This window comes from Callorhinchus milii, unplaced genomic scaffold, assembly GCF_018977255.1.
Source record: "Callorhinchus milii isolate IMCB2004 unplaced genomic scaffold, IMCB_Cmil_1.0 Scaffold11, whole genome shotgun sequence".
NCBI classification, from domain to species: domain Eukaryota; kingdom Metazoa; phylum Chordata; class Chondrichthyes; order Chimaeriformes; family Callorhinchidae; genus Callorhinchus; species Callorhinchus milii.
Genome location: NW_024704752.1, coordinates 1,053,424 through 1,070,028, shown reverse-complemented (window position 1 = coordinate 1,070,028; position 16,605 = coordinate 1,053,424). Strand labels below are relative to the sequence as shown.

Genomic DNA, 16,605 nt, shown 5'->3' with positions numbered 1-16,605 from the left:
GTACAGTCACCACACATTGCAGTGCATTCTGTCAGACGCTTTGAGACGTCTCAATGACATGATAAGGTGCTGTATCAAATGCAAGGATTATAACAGTGCTTTCTCCGTCCCAATTCTCTCTACTGTAATCCCATTCCCTACTCTCACCCATCATTAGAACATAGGAACAGCTCCTCGAGCCTATTCTGCCATTCTATTAGATCATGGCTGATCTGTACTTCAACTCCAATTACCCACCCAGCCCCATATCCCTTGATACACTTGTAGTGAATACAGTGAACCTGCTCACCTCGGTACACGTTTTCTCTCCACAGGATCCTGCCGGCATCTTCGAACTGGTGGAACTGGTCGGGAATGGGACATACGGACAGGTTTATAAGGTAACAGACTCCCTCCCCCCGGATTGTGTTTCTGAATCACATCTGGTTCATTGCTGGACCTGCTGTGCACTGTATGAATTCCCTGCATAGCCTCTGAGATACAGCAGACAATACAACAACAAAATGACATTTGTAAAGCGCCTTTCACGTCGGGAGGACGTCCCAAGGTGCTGGACAGACAGAGTTACGTACCCGAGATGGGTGGGGGAGGGTGGAGAGCAGGGGAGGAAGCGGAGAGATCGAAAGCACGGTTGAAGAGGAGAGTCTTGAGATGGATCTTGAAGGTGGCAAGGGAGGGCACGAGGCAGAGGGACTGCGGGATGGAGTTCCAGGGGGCAGAGTGGCAGATGTCCTGCCCCCAGTGGGGCGAGGGAGGCGGGGGATGTGAAGCAGGCCAGAGCTTGCTGAGCGGTGGGAGCGAGCGGGATGGTGGGGGTTAGGAGGACATAGAGGTCGGGGGGACCATGGAGGGCTTTGAAGGTGAGGACCAGGATCTTGAACTGTTATCTTCTGTGTGATGGGAAGGCGGTGAAGTTGGGCAAGATTGAGAGAGCAAACCCAGAACAATAGATGCACCAGTACAAGAGACTTATGTTCTGGGGAGTCTTACATTGTCAGTGTTGCCATCTTTCGGTTAAGACGTTAAACTGAGCTTCCCATCGTTGCTTGTTCAGGTGAATGTTAAAGATCCCACAAAAAGAGAAGAAAGTTTCTCTCTCCAAGTGTCCTGGACAACAATCACGTTCACTTCATGGCTGACTGTGGGATTTTGATAAGAGCAAATAAGTTGCTGTGTTTGGCTGCAAAATATACAGTCACTACACTTCAAGGAGCCTTGGTGAAGTGCTTTAAGGTGTAACTGACACACTGGGTGCTCTGTGTAATGTGACCTTGATGTTTTTTTGATTTTGCTTACCACACATTCATCAACATTGGGTTTAAAATTTTTCTAAAGTGTCACTATACTCGGGTAAGCTGAGGTGCCTCACACCCACTCCCACCCTGTACTGGAGGAAGTGGGGAGGGGGCTGGTTCCAAGTGAGGGAGGGGAGATAATAGGCGTGGTTAATGGGGTAGATTTAAGGTGGGATGGAAAGACTGATAGAGGGAGGATGTGGTGCACAGTTAGATGGGTGAATAACGGACTGTGAGAGTTGTGTGGGCGAGGAAAGTGGTGAGAGATTGCAGTTGTGGATAATGCTCTGTAGTTAATTAGACTAAGGAGTGAGGGCAATGGCCTACGTGATTGTAAACCTGGGGATTATGCAAATACCTCTTAACCCTTTTCCCAACGCTAAGCTATATTTAGACTGTATGGTATTGGCTGTCATACATCTCTGCTGCTGAACGCTGCTCCTCTGTCATACCACCCTCAGCCCACACGATGAGAGGCAGCTGCAGTGATCTGAGCCTGGCTCAGCCCCTCGTGGTCTCACCTCTAGGATCAGCATGTCATGAGTTTATCCAGGCTGATGCTTTGGCGCAATGCTGGGGGGAGCATTAGTAATTGCTGGAGGCTCGTTGCTTTCGATGATTCGTTAAACCATCTGTTCCCTGTTCAGGTGATATGGAGGTTACCCACTCGCCTCGCAAGCAAGAGGACCCGGGTTCGATTCCCGGGGAGGGCATGAGCATTGTCTCATCGTTTTCAAGAGGATAAGGAAGCTGTTAGGGTTGAATTAAAGTTCTCTGTGGTTTTGTAGTTTAGGACTTTGGCCTTGAGGTGGAGAACATGCTGAATTGCAGGGTTCAGGCCTCCCTTTCTGAGCTGCCAGGAGCGTATTCCTCAGCTCCTGCTTATACACTGTCACTTTTCTGGCTTGCAATCCAGAAATTCCTGGCATATTTTTGTGGTGGGGGGAAGAGGAGAGTGAATTGGTGGGCACTGTTGCTGCCTGTTTATAGAATCCTCTCTGGTGTGAGTGTGAGTGAAGCTGGAGACAGTTCGACAGAGGCAGACAGACACATCGGTGTGCGTGTGTATATTGCTGGGGGGTGGGCAGCAGAGAGAGAGAGTGGGGGGGGATTCACACTAGAGAGAAAATCTTAGTGAAGGATGTCAAGTTCTGTCGTGGTTAGAGCACTCAGCTGGCAAACAAGAGGACCCGGGTTCGACAGAGAGAAACCAAAGGCAAGTTTCCTTACTGCACACGCCTCTGTTTAACTAGCAGTAAATAAGGAAACCGGTTGTTAGTTGATTGGTGGATCGTTTTCTGGGAGCAATAATCACTTAAAAAAAAGTCACTCAATCCACGACTGCTTGTGGGATACTGCGGTATACTATTTGAGACCCTTTATCAAATGCAAGGATTATTATTACTATAAGGTTATGAGACCCTATGATAAATAATAATAAGTGGGAGTAAAACTGGAACTGCAGTTGTCGTTGGAGAACAAAGCATCAGACCCAAATCATTTCACCAACTGAGGGGGGAACCGGTTAAAGGAAGAAAAACAGAGAACAAAACTTTGCAAAATGTTGCCCAAACTAGAGGAGGGTTTGAAGGTTCAGATTGATGCCTGGGAGCAGGCAAATGGCTCCCAGTTTCAAGTCAATGGACAGAATTTTTTAGTTTATGTGGAAGAGTAATGGGAACTACATAGATTGGAGAAAGAGAAGGAGAAATAGGATTGGCAACTAACGAAAAACAAGTAGATTGAGGAGGAGATTTCATATGGACGATTCTTCCAAAACTCCAAGCAAGCATAGATTTACTGGACCAAACACTCCAGGAAAAGTCCGCAAGCTAAATGGCCCATCGATTTACACCCCCAACAGAACCCTTTGCTCCACATTTGCTGTTAGTGCCTGTCACTCACCTATATCCCGACCCTCCCCCCGGCTGCCTGGATGCAAGCCAGGACAATCCCCGTACATCTGGATGTTCAGCTACAAAAAAACACGCTTTGAATGAATGGAACAAAAAAGAATGTGTTCCACCTAAATGAGATTAGGATAGCAATCAGTGGTGCATCGACCAGTATCACCATCTCAGGATAAATTCAGTTGCCATCACTTATTCTGAATTTGAGCAAGAACTTTCCAAATCTAGCTGTCAGTTATGAATTCTGAACTCCACAACCAGCAACCTGCACACTTGAACCAGCACCAAATACCCTGAAGGGAGCTAGACTGTTCAGAAACTAGGAGAGACAAGGCTCTCAAATGCACAAAATGAAGTCCGTTTGTGTATCCGTGTGTATATATATGTGTATGAAGTTCAATAGAGCTGGGCTTTGGAAAAATAATATTTTGAATTGTAAATTATGGATTATATGGACAGTACCACAGAAAAGAGGAAATTGAATAGGGCGATTTAAAGGTTGACTGTTTATCCTCGCTATGCACAATGCAGGCCACACAGAAATCTGATTTGCCAGAATGGGGATTTGGTACCAGTGGGTTTGAAAACAAAAGTGATGTGGCTGACTTGCAGAGATTGTTTAATATCAATGTTTCCAATTATCCTTCATTATATGGACTTGTCACGGTACAAAGTATTAAATTCAAAAGTGAGTGCCTCTGTACCTCTCTTATCCAACTGAAAGACCTGACACTGTTAACATTCCAGATATTTAGACCTGTAGCTCAGTGGTTACAGCACTTGCCTTGCAAGCAAGAGACCTGGATTCTATTCCCGGCAGGGCAAAATGTTCACTAAGTTTCCACACGCCTGTATACCAAGTAGTAAGTAGGAACCCAGTTGTTAGTTGATTAATGGATCGCTTTTCCGGGAGGGTAATAATTCCTTTAAAAAAACGTAATAATAATAAATTGGTCACTAAATCCACGACTGTTGGTGGGACACTGCTATGCGCAATTGGCTGCCACGTTTCACCCACAAATATCATAGAATCATAGAATTGTACAGTACAAAAAGAGGCCATTCGGCCCATCGAGTCTGTGCGGCTCTTTGAATAGAGCGATTAATGTCAGTCCCACTTCCCAGCCCTTTCCCCATAACCTGCAAACCCGTCCTCCTCAAATACCCGTCCACCAAGTTTTTAAAAGTAGTTATCGAATCGGCCTCAACCGCCCTTCCAGGCAATGCGTTCCAGATTCCAACAACTCGTTGCGTGAAAAAATTTCTTCTCACCGCCCCTCGGCTTCTTTTAGAGACTATTTTGAATCTGTGACCTCGAGTCACCAACACACCCACCAGTGGGAACAGTTTTTCCCTTTCCAACCTATCAAATCCCCTCATGATTTTGAAGACCTCTATTAGGTCTCCTCGTAACCTTCTCTGCTCCAATGAGAATAATCCTCGCCTGTTTTATATAGGTTAATCAAAACCTCCTGACTCTTGTACTCTATGCCCCTATTTATAAAGCCTAGAATCCCATTTGCCCTTTTTACAGCTGTATCTACCTGTCCCTCCACCTTCAAGGATTCATTTACCTGCACCCCCAGGTCTCTCTGTTCTTTTACCCCCTTAAGATTGTATTACCGGCCTATATTGCCCCTCATTCTTTCTACCAAAATGCATTACTTCGCATTTCTCTACATTGAAACTCGTCTGCCATGTGTCGCCCATTTTACCATCTGTCTATGTCTTCCTGCAGTTGGTTCCTGTCCTTCTCACTGTTTACCACCCTGCCTAACTTTGTGTCATCCGCAAACTTGGAAATGGTACTTGCTATACCCAATTCCAGATCATTTATGTATATTAAGAAGAGCAGTGGTCCTAATACCGATTCCTGCGGAACGCCACTGTACACTTCCCTCCAGTCAGAAAAGCAGCCGTTCACCACCACTCTCTGCTTTCTGTCTCCCGGCCAGTTCTGGATCCGCTGCCCCTTTTATACCATGGGCTTCTATCTTTCTTACAAGTCTTTCATGTGGCACTTTGTCAAATGCCTTTTGAAAGTCCATATAAACTACATCAACTGCACTACCTGTATCCACCCTCTCCGATACCTCATCGAAAAATTCTATTAGATTTATTAGACAAGATTTGCCTTTAACAAATCCATGTTGGCTGTCCCTAATTAACCCATATTCTTCTAAATCAAGATTTATTCTGTCCCGGATTATAGTCTCCAGGAGTTTCCCCACTGCTGATGTTAGGCTGACTGGTCTGTAGTTCGCAGGTTTGTCCTTCTGTCCCTTTTTGTACAGGGAGTCACATTGGCCACTCTCCAGTCCTCGGGCACCACTCCTGTGTCCAACGAAGATTGAAAAACTGTAGCCAAAGGCTCCGCTATTTGTACCCGTGCCTCCCATAGTAACCTTGGCTGCATCCCGTCCGGACCGGGCGACTTATCACCTTCAGCCCAGTCAACCTTTTCAGTACTTCCTCTCTGTTTATACTTATCCTATCCATTTCCTCTGCTCTCTCCTCCGATAATGCGGCATTTGGTGCATCCACTTCTTTTGTGAAGACAGATGCAAAGTACTCATTCAGCACATCAGCCGTGCCCTCTGCCTCCACAATAAGACTTCCCCCTTGGTCCTTAATTGGCCCCACCCTACCTTTGTCTAGCCTTTTTTCCTTGATATGTTTGTAAAATATTTTAGAATTCCCTTTAATGTTACCCGCTAACCTTTTTTCGTATAATCTTTTTGCCCCTCTTATTTCCTTTTTCAAACCTCTTCTGCACTTCCTATATTCGATTTGGTTGTCTTCTGTATCTTGGGTTTGACATTTGTCATACGCCTCCTTTTTCTGCTTCATTTTAGATACAATTACCTTCGTCATCCGGGGAGGTTTGGAAGCCCTACTTTTCCCCTTTGTGGGAATGTATTTATTCTGTCCCCGAGCTATCTCATCCTTGAAGACTTCCCACTGCTCTTTAGTTGTTTTACCTGCCAATCTTTCTTTCCAATCCACCTTGGCCCGGTCCCTTTTTAGCTCACTGAAATTTGCCCTCTTCCAGTTGAATATCTTTACCTTAGATGGTTCCTTGTCTCTTTCCATGTGCACTCTGAATCTAATGATGTTGTGATCGCTATTACCCAGATGCTCTCCCATTGAAACCTGCTCAACTTCCCCAACTTCATTCCCCAGAACAAGATCCAGCACTGCTTCCTTCCTTGTTGGGCTGGAAAAGTGCTGATCAAGAAAATTGTCCTGTATGCATTTTAGGAATATTTCCCCCTCCTTGCCCTTTGCACTGTTGTTTTGCCAGTCTATGTTGGGATAATTAAAGTCCCCCATTATCACGACTCTATTGGCCTTGCATCTGTCTGAGATCTGCTTGCAGATCTGCTCATCTATTTCCTTCCCACTATTTGGTGGTCTATAGTATACCCCTACCAGCCTAACAGCTCCTTTTTTGAAGCCCTCCCGTTTTGAAGCCCTCCAGCACCTCGACCCTTTCCATGGCTATAACCGTATCTTTGACTAACATTGCCACACCCCCTCCTTTTTTTCCTGCCCTATCTCTTATGAATACATTATAGCCAGGAATATTCAGCTCCCATTCCTGTCCTTGCTTGAGCCAAGTCTCTGTTACTGCTACTACATCGTATCCCCCGATGACCACTTGGGCCTCCAGCTCACCAATCTTGTTTGCTAAACTCCGTGCATTTAGGCACATGCACTCCAAGACCGACTTGACCTGTTCTGCGCTTCCCCCCTGTTTTATTTCTCCATTTTCTAGCTCTTCGTTTTTTGCATTCCCTTCCCCCCTCAAAACTAGTTTAAACCCTCCTCAACAGCAAGCACATTCGCCCCAGCCTTGTTTAGGTCCAACCCATCCATGGGATGGGAGGCAACATACCATCCTTGACTCCCGTCTTCTGTTGCAAAAACGTCGGTCTATACCTCTCACTGTTGTATCCTCAACACTATTGGGGGCATTCTGTCCAGCTCGTCCCCTCTTCCTATCATGCCGGACAGTCACCCAGTCATTTTCTGTCTGAACCCTCGGTGTGTGGGGTGGGGTGACCACCTCTTGAGGTGTCTGGTCCATCAAATACTCACATCCGTAGATCAAGTTTGAATTCCAAGGCTCGATCACCCCTCTCTCAGGGGTCCCATTATCTCAGGACTGATGAAAACATCCTGTCCCTGAGCATTAACTGGATGCAAGCTTCTCTCGAGCCTCAGGGGAGTGATGGTTTCCTCCAACATACTATCCAAGAACCTCTCACTGTCCCTGATGGAGCGCAGTGTCTGCACCTCGACTTCCAGCTCAGCTACTCTCCCCCGGAGCTTCCTGAGTTGCAGACACTTGCTGCAGATGAAGTCACCCGGACTCAGCGCCCTGCATTAACTCCCACATGTCACAGACCTCACATTTAACTTGCCACATCATCTTCTTACACAGTATTTTCAATTTTTTTTTTTTTAATTTGCCGTCAGTGTTGTGGTTTCTGACAGTCTGTCGATGTCTCCCTGGTTCTGCTGTTGAAAAAAAATGACGTCACACCTATGTCACTTTTTCTTTTTTTCGTCACTCCGACAGTTCCAACAGCTTACCTCCGCCGCTCCTTTTGCGCTGACTGCTAGGCCCAGGCTCTGCCTCAGCTCTGACCTGATTGCTCTTCCCGCGTGGATCATGCATCAGTTCACTTACAGTATAATCTGTGAAGCGCTTTGAGATGTCTCCAAAATGTGAAAAGCGCTCTATTAAATACAAGAATGATTATTATTATAATCCTTACATTTGATATAGCGCCTTATCACGTCTTCGAGATGTTTCAAAGCTCTTCACAGAATATACTGCAAAGTGAATTGACCGTATATTTGTGGGCAAAACTTGGCAGCCAATTGCACACAGCAGTGTACTACCAACAGTCGTGGATTGAGTGACCAATTCATAAGTTTTTTTGATGGAATTATTACCCCCAGAAAAGTGATCCGCCAATCGACTAACAACTGGGTTGCTACTTGCTGCTTGGTATACAGACGTGTGGAGTATGGAAACTTGCCCAACTTTTCGTCCTGCCTGGGAATCGATCCCTGGTCCTCTTGCTTGTCAGGTAAGCGCTCTTACCACTGAGCTACAAGACTCCACACTCTGGAGTGCGGGAGGATAAAGAAACCCCAATAATGGGTGTAACACAGTCACAAACCCCGCCATCAGGGTGTGATGGGCTGGAGATTGGGGAGTATGGGGTGTGGATGAGCCAGGGATGAGGGGGAACAGACTGTGAGGGAATCTGAGAGGGGATTAATTAATTGCGGTGAAGAAATGGACTGAGGGTATGAGCCAGAGGGAATAATTTGTATTTTTGAACAGTCAAATCAACCAAATATCATCTGCTGATGACCAGAGCAGGGCCAATAGAAAATTTCAGAAGTATTTTTATTTTACTTCAATCTATGACTGTTTGTGGGACACTGCTGTGCACAATTGGCTGCTGTGTTTTGCCCACAAATATGCAGTCAATTCACTTTACAGTATATTCTGTGAAGCGCTTTGAAACGTCTAGAAGACGTGTAAAGAGCTATATCAAATGCAAGGATTATTATTATAAGTCACTGGTTACACCTCAGCTGGAGTACTGTGTCCAATTCTGGGTGATGTCACTATAAGATGTCAAGACCTTGGAGAGGGTTTAGAGGAGATTTACCAGAATAGGACCAGGGATGGGGGACTTTAGTTATGTGAAGAGACTGGAGAAGTTGGGATTGTTCTCCTTAGAGCAGAGAAGGTTAAGGGGAGATTTGATAGAGTTGATCAAAATTATGAGGGGATTCGATAGAGTGGATGGGAAGAACCTGTTTCCACTGGCGGGTGGGTTAGTAATCAGGGCACATAGATTAAGATAATTGGCAAAAGAACCAGAGGGGAGATGAGGAGAAATTTTCTTTACATAGAGAGTTGTTACGGTCTGGAATTCACTGCCTGAAAGGGTCAGTGCAAACAGATTGAATAACAACATTCAAAAGGGAATTGGATAGGGAATTGAAAAGGAAACATTTGCAAGGATATAGCTGTTAAAAGAAACAGAGGAGAAATGTTTTCACACAGCCAGTTGTTGAGATCTGGAATGCATTGCCTGAAAGGCTGGTGAAAGCGGATTCGATAACAACTTTTAAGAGAGAAGTAGATAATTATTTGGGGAGGACGAGTTTGCAGGGCTATGGGGAGAGAGTGGGGGAATGGGGTTGATTTGGAAGCTCTTTTCAAGGAGCTGGCACAGACAAGATTGGCTGAATGCCTCCTTCTGTGCTGCATAATTATATGATAATTATATCATAATAACAAATTTAACTTTACACTATTACACGTGGAGTCCTGTAGCTCAGTGGTTAGAGCACTCGCTTTGCAAGTGAGAGACCTGAGTTCAATACGTTCTTACACAAGAGTTTCTTATTTTGAAATGATTAGGACAAGGATCTTGAACTCGATCCTCTGGGGGATGGGGAGCCAGTGGAGTCGGGCGAGGGTGGGAGTGATGGGGTCACAGAGCCTGCTGTGCGAGAGTACGCAAACTGCAGAGTTTTGGATGATCTGCAGTATGTGAAGGGAAGAGTTGGGAAGGCCTATGAAGAGGGAATTTCTGTAATCGAGCCTTGATGTGACGAATGCGTGGGTGAGGATTTGGGCAGGCTGAGGGGTGAGACAGTGGCAGAGTCTGGCAATATTGCGGAGGTGTGGGAGAAAGGACAATTCAGGGTCAAGCAAGACCCCCAGGTTCCTGACTGGCTCAGTGAGGCTGAGTGTGCAGCCCGTGAGGCTGAGGCTGCCAGCGCCTGAGGTGCGGAGGCGCTGTGCCAATCAGGAGGGCCTTGGTCTTGCTGACGTTGAGTTGCAGAAAGTTGGCCCTTGTCCAGGACTATTTAGTGGGGCACAATTATTGGACTTCTGAGAAAATACTAATGTGTTTCAGACTTGTTTATACGTTCTTACACAAGAGTTTCTTATTTTGAAATGGTAAGCTTGAGATTTCTGATGAAGATCAAATTGAGGGAAAACCAGTTCTTGTGATATAATATGTTCTTGGCACAGTCATGAATCTGTTCCTTGGAAGATGGGAGCTCACAGAACATACGAGTCCTGTGGAGCCCCTTAGCTCAGTGGTTAGAGCACTCGCTTTGCAAGTGAGAGACCTGAGTTCAATCCCAGGCAGAGGGCGAAACCTTGGGCAAGTTTCCTTACTCCACACAGAGCCTAATAATAATCCCTCCAAAACCCAAAACAATAATAAATTGGTCATTTTCAATCTACGACTGTTTGTGGGAAATTGCTGTGCGCAATTGGCTGCTGCGTTCGCCCACAAATATACAGTCAATTCACTTTACAGTGTGTTCTGTGAAGCACTTTGGGACGTCCTCCTGACGTAAAAAGCGCTATATCAAATGCAAGGATTATTATTATTATTATACGAATTAGGAGCAGCAGTAGGCCATTCGGCCCCTCGAGCCTGCCCTGCCATTTAATAAGATCGTGGCTGATCTATTCTAACTCCACCTGCCCGCCTTAACCCCATATCCCTTTATCCACAAGAAATCTATCAATCTCAGTCTTGAATATATTCAAGGACTGAGCATCTACAGCCCTTTGGAGTAGGGAATTCCATAAATTCGCTACCCTCTGAGTGAAGAAGTTTTTCCTCAACTCAGTGCGAAAGGGCTTACCCCTAATTTTCAGACTGTGACCCCTGGTTATAGTTTCTCCAACCAAGGGAAAACGTCTCCCACTATCTATTCTGTCGTGCCCCTTAATAATCTTATAGGTTTCTGTAAGATTACCTCTCATTCTTCTATATTCTAGAGAATATAGGCCTAAATTGCTCAACCTATCCTCATAACTCATCCTCCTCATCCCAGGTACCAACCTAGTGAATCTACGTTGTACCCCCTCCAAGGCGAGTACATCCTTTCTTAAATAAGATCAAAACTGCACACAATACTCTCGGTGCGGCCTCACCAGGGCCCTATACAGTGCAGCAAGACTTCCCTACTCTTATATTCTAACCCTTTTGTAACAAATGCCAACATACCGTTAGCTTTCCTAATTGCTTGCTGTATCTGCAAACTAACTTTCTGTGACTAATGTACAAGGACACCCAAGTCCCTCTGAATGCTAACACTATTTAGTTTCTCCCCTTCTAAGAAATAACCTGCTCTACTGTTTTTGCCACCTAGGTGGATGACCTCACACTTCCCTACATTATACTTCACCTGCCACCTATTTGCCCACTCACCTAGTCTATCTATATCTCGTTGGATTTTTTTAATGTCATCCTCGGTGTTTACTCTCCCTAGTTTAGTGTCATCCGCGAATTTGGATATATTAAGTTCAATGTCCTCATCTAGATCGTTGATGTAGTTTGTAAATAGTTGAGGCCCAAGCACTGATCCTTGTGGCACTCCACTAGTCACATCCCACCAATCTGAGAAGGACCTGTTTATCCCTACTCTTTGTTTTCTTCCCGTTAGCCATTCTTCAATCCATGCTAATATATTCCCCTTAATTCCATGGGCCCTAATCTTGAGGATCAACCTTTCATGCGGCACCTTATCAAATGCCTTTTGGAAATCAAAATACACTACATCCACTGATTGCCCCCTATCTAATCTACTTGATATGTCCTCAAAAAAATCTAAAAGATTTGTTAAGCATGACTTCCCTTTTGTGAAGCCATGTTGACTCTGTCTAATCATATTGTGGTCCTCTAAGTATCCCACTATGACATCCTAAATTAAGGGTTCTAGAATTTTCCCTACCACCGATGTCAGACTAACTGGTCTATAGTTCCCCATCTTTTCTCTCCCACACTTAAATAGTGGTGTGACGTTTGCGATCTTCCAACCGTTCCAGAATCCAACGAATTTTGGAAGATCAGACACAAGGCCTCCACTATCTCATGAGCTTCCTCTTTTAAAACCTCGGATGCAAACCATCAGGTCCAGGGGACTCGTCACTTTTTAATGCCAACAATTTCCCGAGCACCAATTCTTTGCTAATGTAAATTTCTCTAAGTTTCTCCTTGGTTCATCTCTATTTCTGGTAAACTTCTTGTGTCTTCTAATGTGAAGACAGAAGCAAAGTATTTATTTATGGACTCTGCCATATCCTTATACCCCATTATTATTCCTCCTGTGTCTGCCTGTGATTGGCCCACATTTACTTTTGCAAGCCTATTCCTCTGAATGTATTTATAAAAACTCTTACAATCTGCCTTAATGTCCCTCGCTAGCTTGCCCTCATAATCCATTTTCTCACTCTTAATGACCTTTTTGGTTTTCCTTTGTTGGTCCCTAAAACACACCCCGTCCTCAGTTTGCTACTCTTTTGGCAGTTTTATAGGCCTTTTCTTTTAGTTTTATACTTTCTCTAACTGCTCTAGTTAGCCACGGATTAACTGCTTTCCCTGTGGTACTCTTATTCCTCAAGGGAATATGTGACCGCTGAGAATTATGTACTACATCTTTAAACGTTTGCCATTGTTGGACTATTGTCATATCCATTAATCTAATTCCCCAGTCTATTTTAGCTAATTCTTCCCTCATACCTGCAAAGTTAGCTTTATTTAAATTTAAGACCCTTGCTTCGGATTTGACTACATCGCTCTCTAACTTAATACTAAATTCTATCATGTTATGATCACTCTGCCCTAGAGGAGCCTTAATATCTATATTACTGATTAGCCCTGTTTCGTTACACAAAACAAGGTCTAGGATGGCCTATCCCCCAGTTCGTTCCTCAGCTACTGCTCCAGAAAGCTCTCTCTCATACATTCTATAAACTCCTCCTCTACCCTACTTATGCCAATTTGGTTTTCCCAATCTATGTGAAGATTGAAATCACCCACGATTACTATATTAACAAGGCTACCCCCCCACCCCCACCTCGTTTTCCACATTGTCTATCCTTCCTATAAGCTGAAAACCCCGGAATATTTAACTCCCACCCTAGATCTCCCTGTAACCAGTCTCAGTAATGGCTACTAGATCATACCTGTTTGTATCTATCTGTGCCTTTAATTCATCTATCGTATTCCAAATGCTTCATGCATTCAGATATAGCGATTTTAATTTCTTACCATTTCCCCTACTCTCTGCTGCCCTATCTTCTTTACTGAGCTTCTTACCCCTCTTTGACTTATTCTGTTTATTTCTCTCACTATTCTGTTTTGCCACCTTTAGTTTTCTTAATATTGCTGGCTTGTGATTATTTCTGATTGTATCCCCCCCACCCGCTTTACTAGTTTAAAGCTTTATTTACCTCCCTATGTATTCGGTTTGCTAGGACATTTGTCCCAGCCTGATTTAAGCGGAGCCCATCTTTTTGAAATAGACCCCTTTTCCCCCAATACTGGTGCCAGTGGCCCATAAAATGAAACCTCTGCGTTCTGCACCATTCCCTCAGCCATGCATTTAACTCTCTAATTTGCTTATTCCTGTACCAATTTGCACATGTCAATGGCAGCAATCCTGAAATCACTACCTTTAATGTTCTTTGTTTTAATTTAGTTCCCAGCTCCCTCCTCAAATCATCACAACTAACCCTACCTATGTCATTGGTACCTATGTGAAGTACCACCAGTGGATCCTCGCCCTCATGTTTCAGATTCTCCTCCAGCCTCGCCGAGACGTCCTTCACCCCGGCCCCAGGAAGGCAACAGAGATTTCGGGTCTCCTGGTTGTGGCTGCAGATAAGTGTATCTGTCCGCCTGATAGTCTCGTCCCCAATCACTACGACTTTCTGTTTGTTTCCCCTAATATTGGAAGCATGTTTTCCTTCCTCCTCACAGGCTTCCCTGTCCACACAGGTTGCAAGGATCTCGTACCTGTCGGCCGAGGTTAAAGCCCGAGGCTTCACTACCACTCTCCCTGGTGGTCCCTTAACCTCCTGCCTGTCAGACACCCTATCCTGTCCTCGACTGATACTATTATCTATATATTCCCTGAGCCTCAGGGAGTGACTGCTTCAGGATGAAACTATCCAGGAAGCACTCAGTGTCCCTGATGCTGCGCAATGTCTGCACCGTGGATTCCAGCTCAGACCCTCAGCAACTCCCACATGTTACAGTCCTCACACAACACCTGCCACCCATTGCCCCTCTCCCACCCCCACTGGGAATTCAAGTTTTATTTAATGAATTATTATTATTTTTTAAAAATTGAATTCTTAATTAATCTTTTTTTAAAAAATTTATTTTATTTTTAGTGTTGTTAATTAGTAGTTAGTGTTGGTTTACTGTTGGTCAGCAGTTAGTGTTGGCTGTTAGTTTACTGTTAGTTAGTCAGTAGTTAGTGTTGGCTGTTAGTTTACCCTTTCAGAATGTTTTGATTTTGACGTTGTTCTGATGTCACTTTTTAATTTTCCCGCTTGTCACTTGGTTTTTTAATCTCTCCCCTCGCTCTGCTCCTGACTGACTGCTCCCCTCGCTCTGCTCCTGACTGACTGCTCCCCTCGCTCTGCTCCTGACTGACTGCTCCCCTCGCTCCCCTCGCTCTGCTCCTGACTGACTGCTCCCCTCGCTCCCCTCGCTCTGCTCCTGACTGACTGCTCCCCTCGCTCCCCTCGCTCTGCTCCTGACTGACTGCTCCCCTCGCTCCCCTCGCTCTGCTCCTGACTGACTGCTCCCCTCGCTCTCCTCGCTCTGCTCCTGACTGACTGACTGCTCTCCTCGCTCTGCTCCTGACTCATAGAATTATACCTTTAATCAGTCTCTTGTTGGGACATGAAAGGAGCTTCTTGTGAGAGTAGCTAACAATAATTTATCTGATACTTTGTTCTGAGCAAATTCTTGTCAGAGCAGGATTCTCTCTCTTTGTGTAAAGTCATTCACTTGGACCTGTCTGGTCACCTTCCCTCTCCTGAGCTCGAGCCCAGTGTCCCGTTGTGGCAGAGTTTGTGACCTTGACCGTGTTGCACCCATTAACTGCAAAGAGGACGTCCGAAAGTCCTTCCTATGAAATACTACAAAGTGTAGTGACTGTATGCTGCGTGGACGAATAAGGCATCCAATTTGCACATAGCAATGTCACAGCCATGACGTGAGTGACCAATTGTATCTGGGGGATTGTCGGCCAGGACACCAGGAGAGGGAAACTCTCTTTTCTTTATTGTCCACCTGAACAGGTCACCGACAAGACCTTGGTTTAATGTCTCGTCGAAAACACTCCTCCAGCTCTGCAGTGGAGTGTCAGCCTAGACCGTGTGATGTAGGACTCGGAGGCGAGTGTGCCAACAACTGAACAAGACTGACACACCTGCTGGGGAAGCCATGGCCTCGAAACAGGCACGAGCACAAGGTTTCCCCTTTTGAGTGGAACTTGGGGTGTCCCAACACGTGCAGAAAGAGGAAGCAGATGCTCTGTGACTAAAGGTTTCAATTGCTAATGACTTCCCCATACGCAGTGATTAGCTGGTGAAGAGGAAAGGATTGATTTTTTGAGAAAAACTGAGAACACGTTCGTTATTTCTCTCTCGGCAGCAAACCTCACTCCTCAAAACCCAGAGCCATCACCTTAACCAGGAGCAGAGGCCTCGTGTCTGTGCTGGTGCTCGCTCCCTCAATGCAAATCTCTAATCCCATTCCCCTATTCCCACCCAGAGCAGGGAATGGGGTTAGAGTAGAGAGGTCCAGTGGGGGAGCGAACACCAGCACAGATATGATGGATAGAGAGAGAGAGAGCAGGGAATGGGGTTAGAGTAGAGAGGTCCAGTGGGGGAGCGAACACCAGCATGGACGCAGTGGGCCTGTTCCATGCTGTAGTTCATTTGAGCTGTGTCTGTGTGAGGGATGTCATTAGAGATATATTTGGGGGATCTCTGCTGCCTGATTGCAGAGGCTCTGTGAATGATCTGTCTCTGCTCCCATCATGTCCAAACACAAAGCCTGTCCCCGAGCGTGTGTGAACATGTGGTGAGGGGCGGTGTGCAAAGTGTTGTGCGAGCTGTGCCCCGCCCTATGCCAGGATACATGGGGTTGTTACACTGCAGCCCAGGAGAGAGGAGGGCTGGGGAGATGAGAGGTAAAACAGCTGCTGGTGGGGAAGTGTGATGATGGGAGAGATTAATGCTCTTGTCTCTCTCTCTCTCTCTCTCTCTCTCGTTCAGGGGCGTCATGTCAAGACGGGCCAGCTCGCTGCCATCAAGGTTATGGACGTCACTGGGGTAAGTGAGAGTTCCAACAACAACAGTATTGCACTTATACAGTTGCCTTTCACGTTGGGAGGATGTCCCAAGGTGCTGGACAGTTAAATTTACACCCGAGCTGAAGATCAGACCCTGTGCTCGTGAGGCTCAAAGCGTATATAGGAACAGGAGTAGGCCATTCAGCGCCTTGAGCCTGTTCCACCATTCTATTAGATCA

General features: G+C 45.6%; 1 protein-coding gene and 1 non-coding gene across 3 annotated transcripts in view; one reads left to right on the top strand and one right to left on the bottom strand.

Moving 5' to 3' along the window:
- The first annotated feature begins 298 nt into the window (after positions 1-298).
- The window catches only part of tnika (TRAF2 and NCK interacting kinase a), a 53,260-nt gene continuing 36,953 nt past the window's right edge, over positions 299-16,605 (top strand). Inside the window, exons 1-2 of one of the 2 annotated variants that reach the window (XM_042338967.1) lie at positions 299-380; positions 16,350-16,406. In XM_042338967.1, coding sequence (XP_042194901.1) covers positions 16,392-16,406 — 15 coding nt within the window. In that variant the 5' untranslated portion in view covers positions 299-380; positions 16,350-16,391. The remainder of the gene's footprint in view (positions 381-16,349; positions 16,407-16,605) is intronic. The other variant, XM_042338966.1, reaches the window with a different exon arrangement.
- trnav-gac lies at positions 8,265-8,338 on the bottom strand. Its single transcript has one exon. It is a non-coding gene; the product is annotated as a tRNA-Val (tRNA).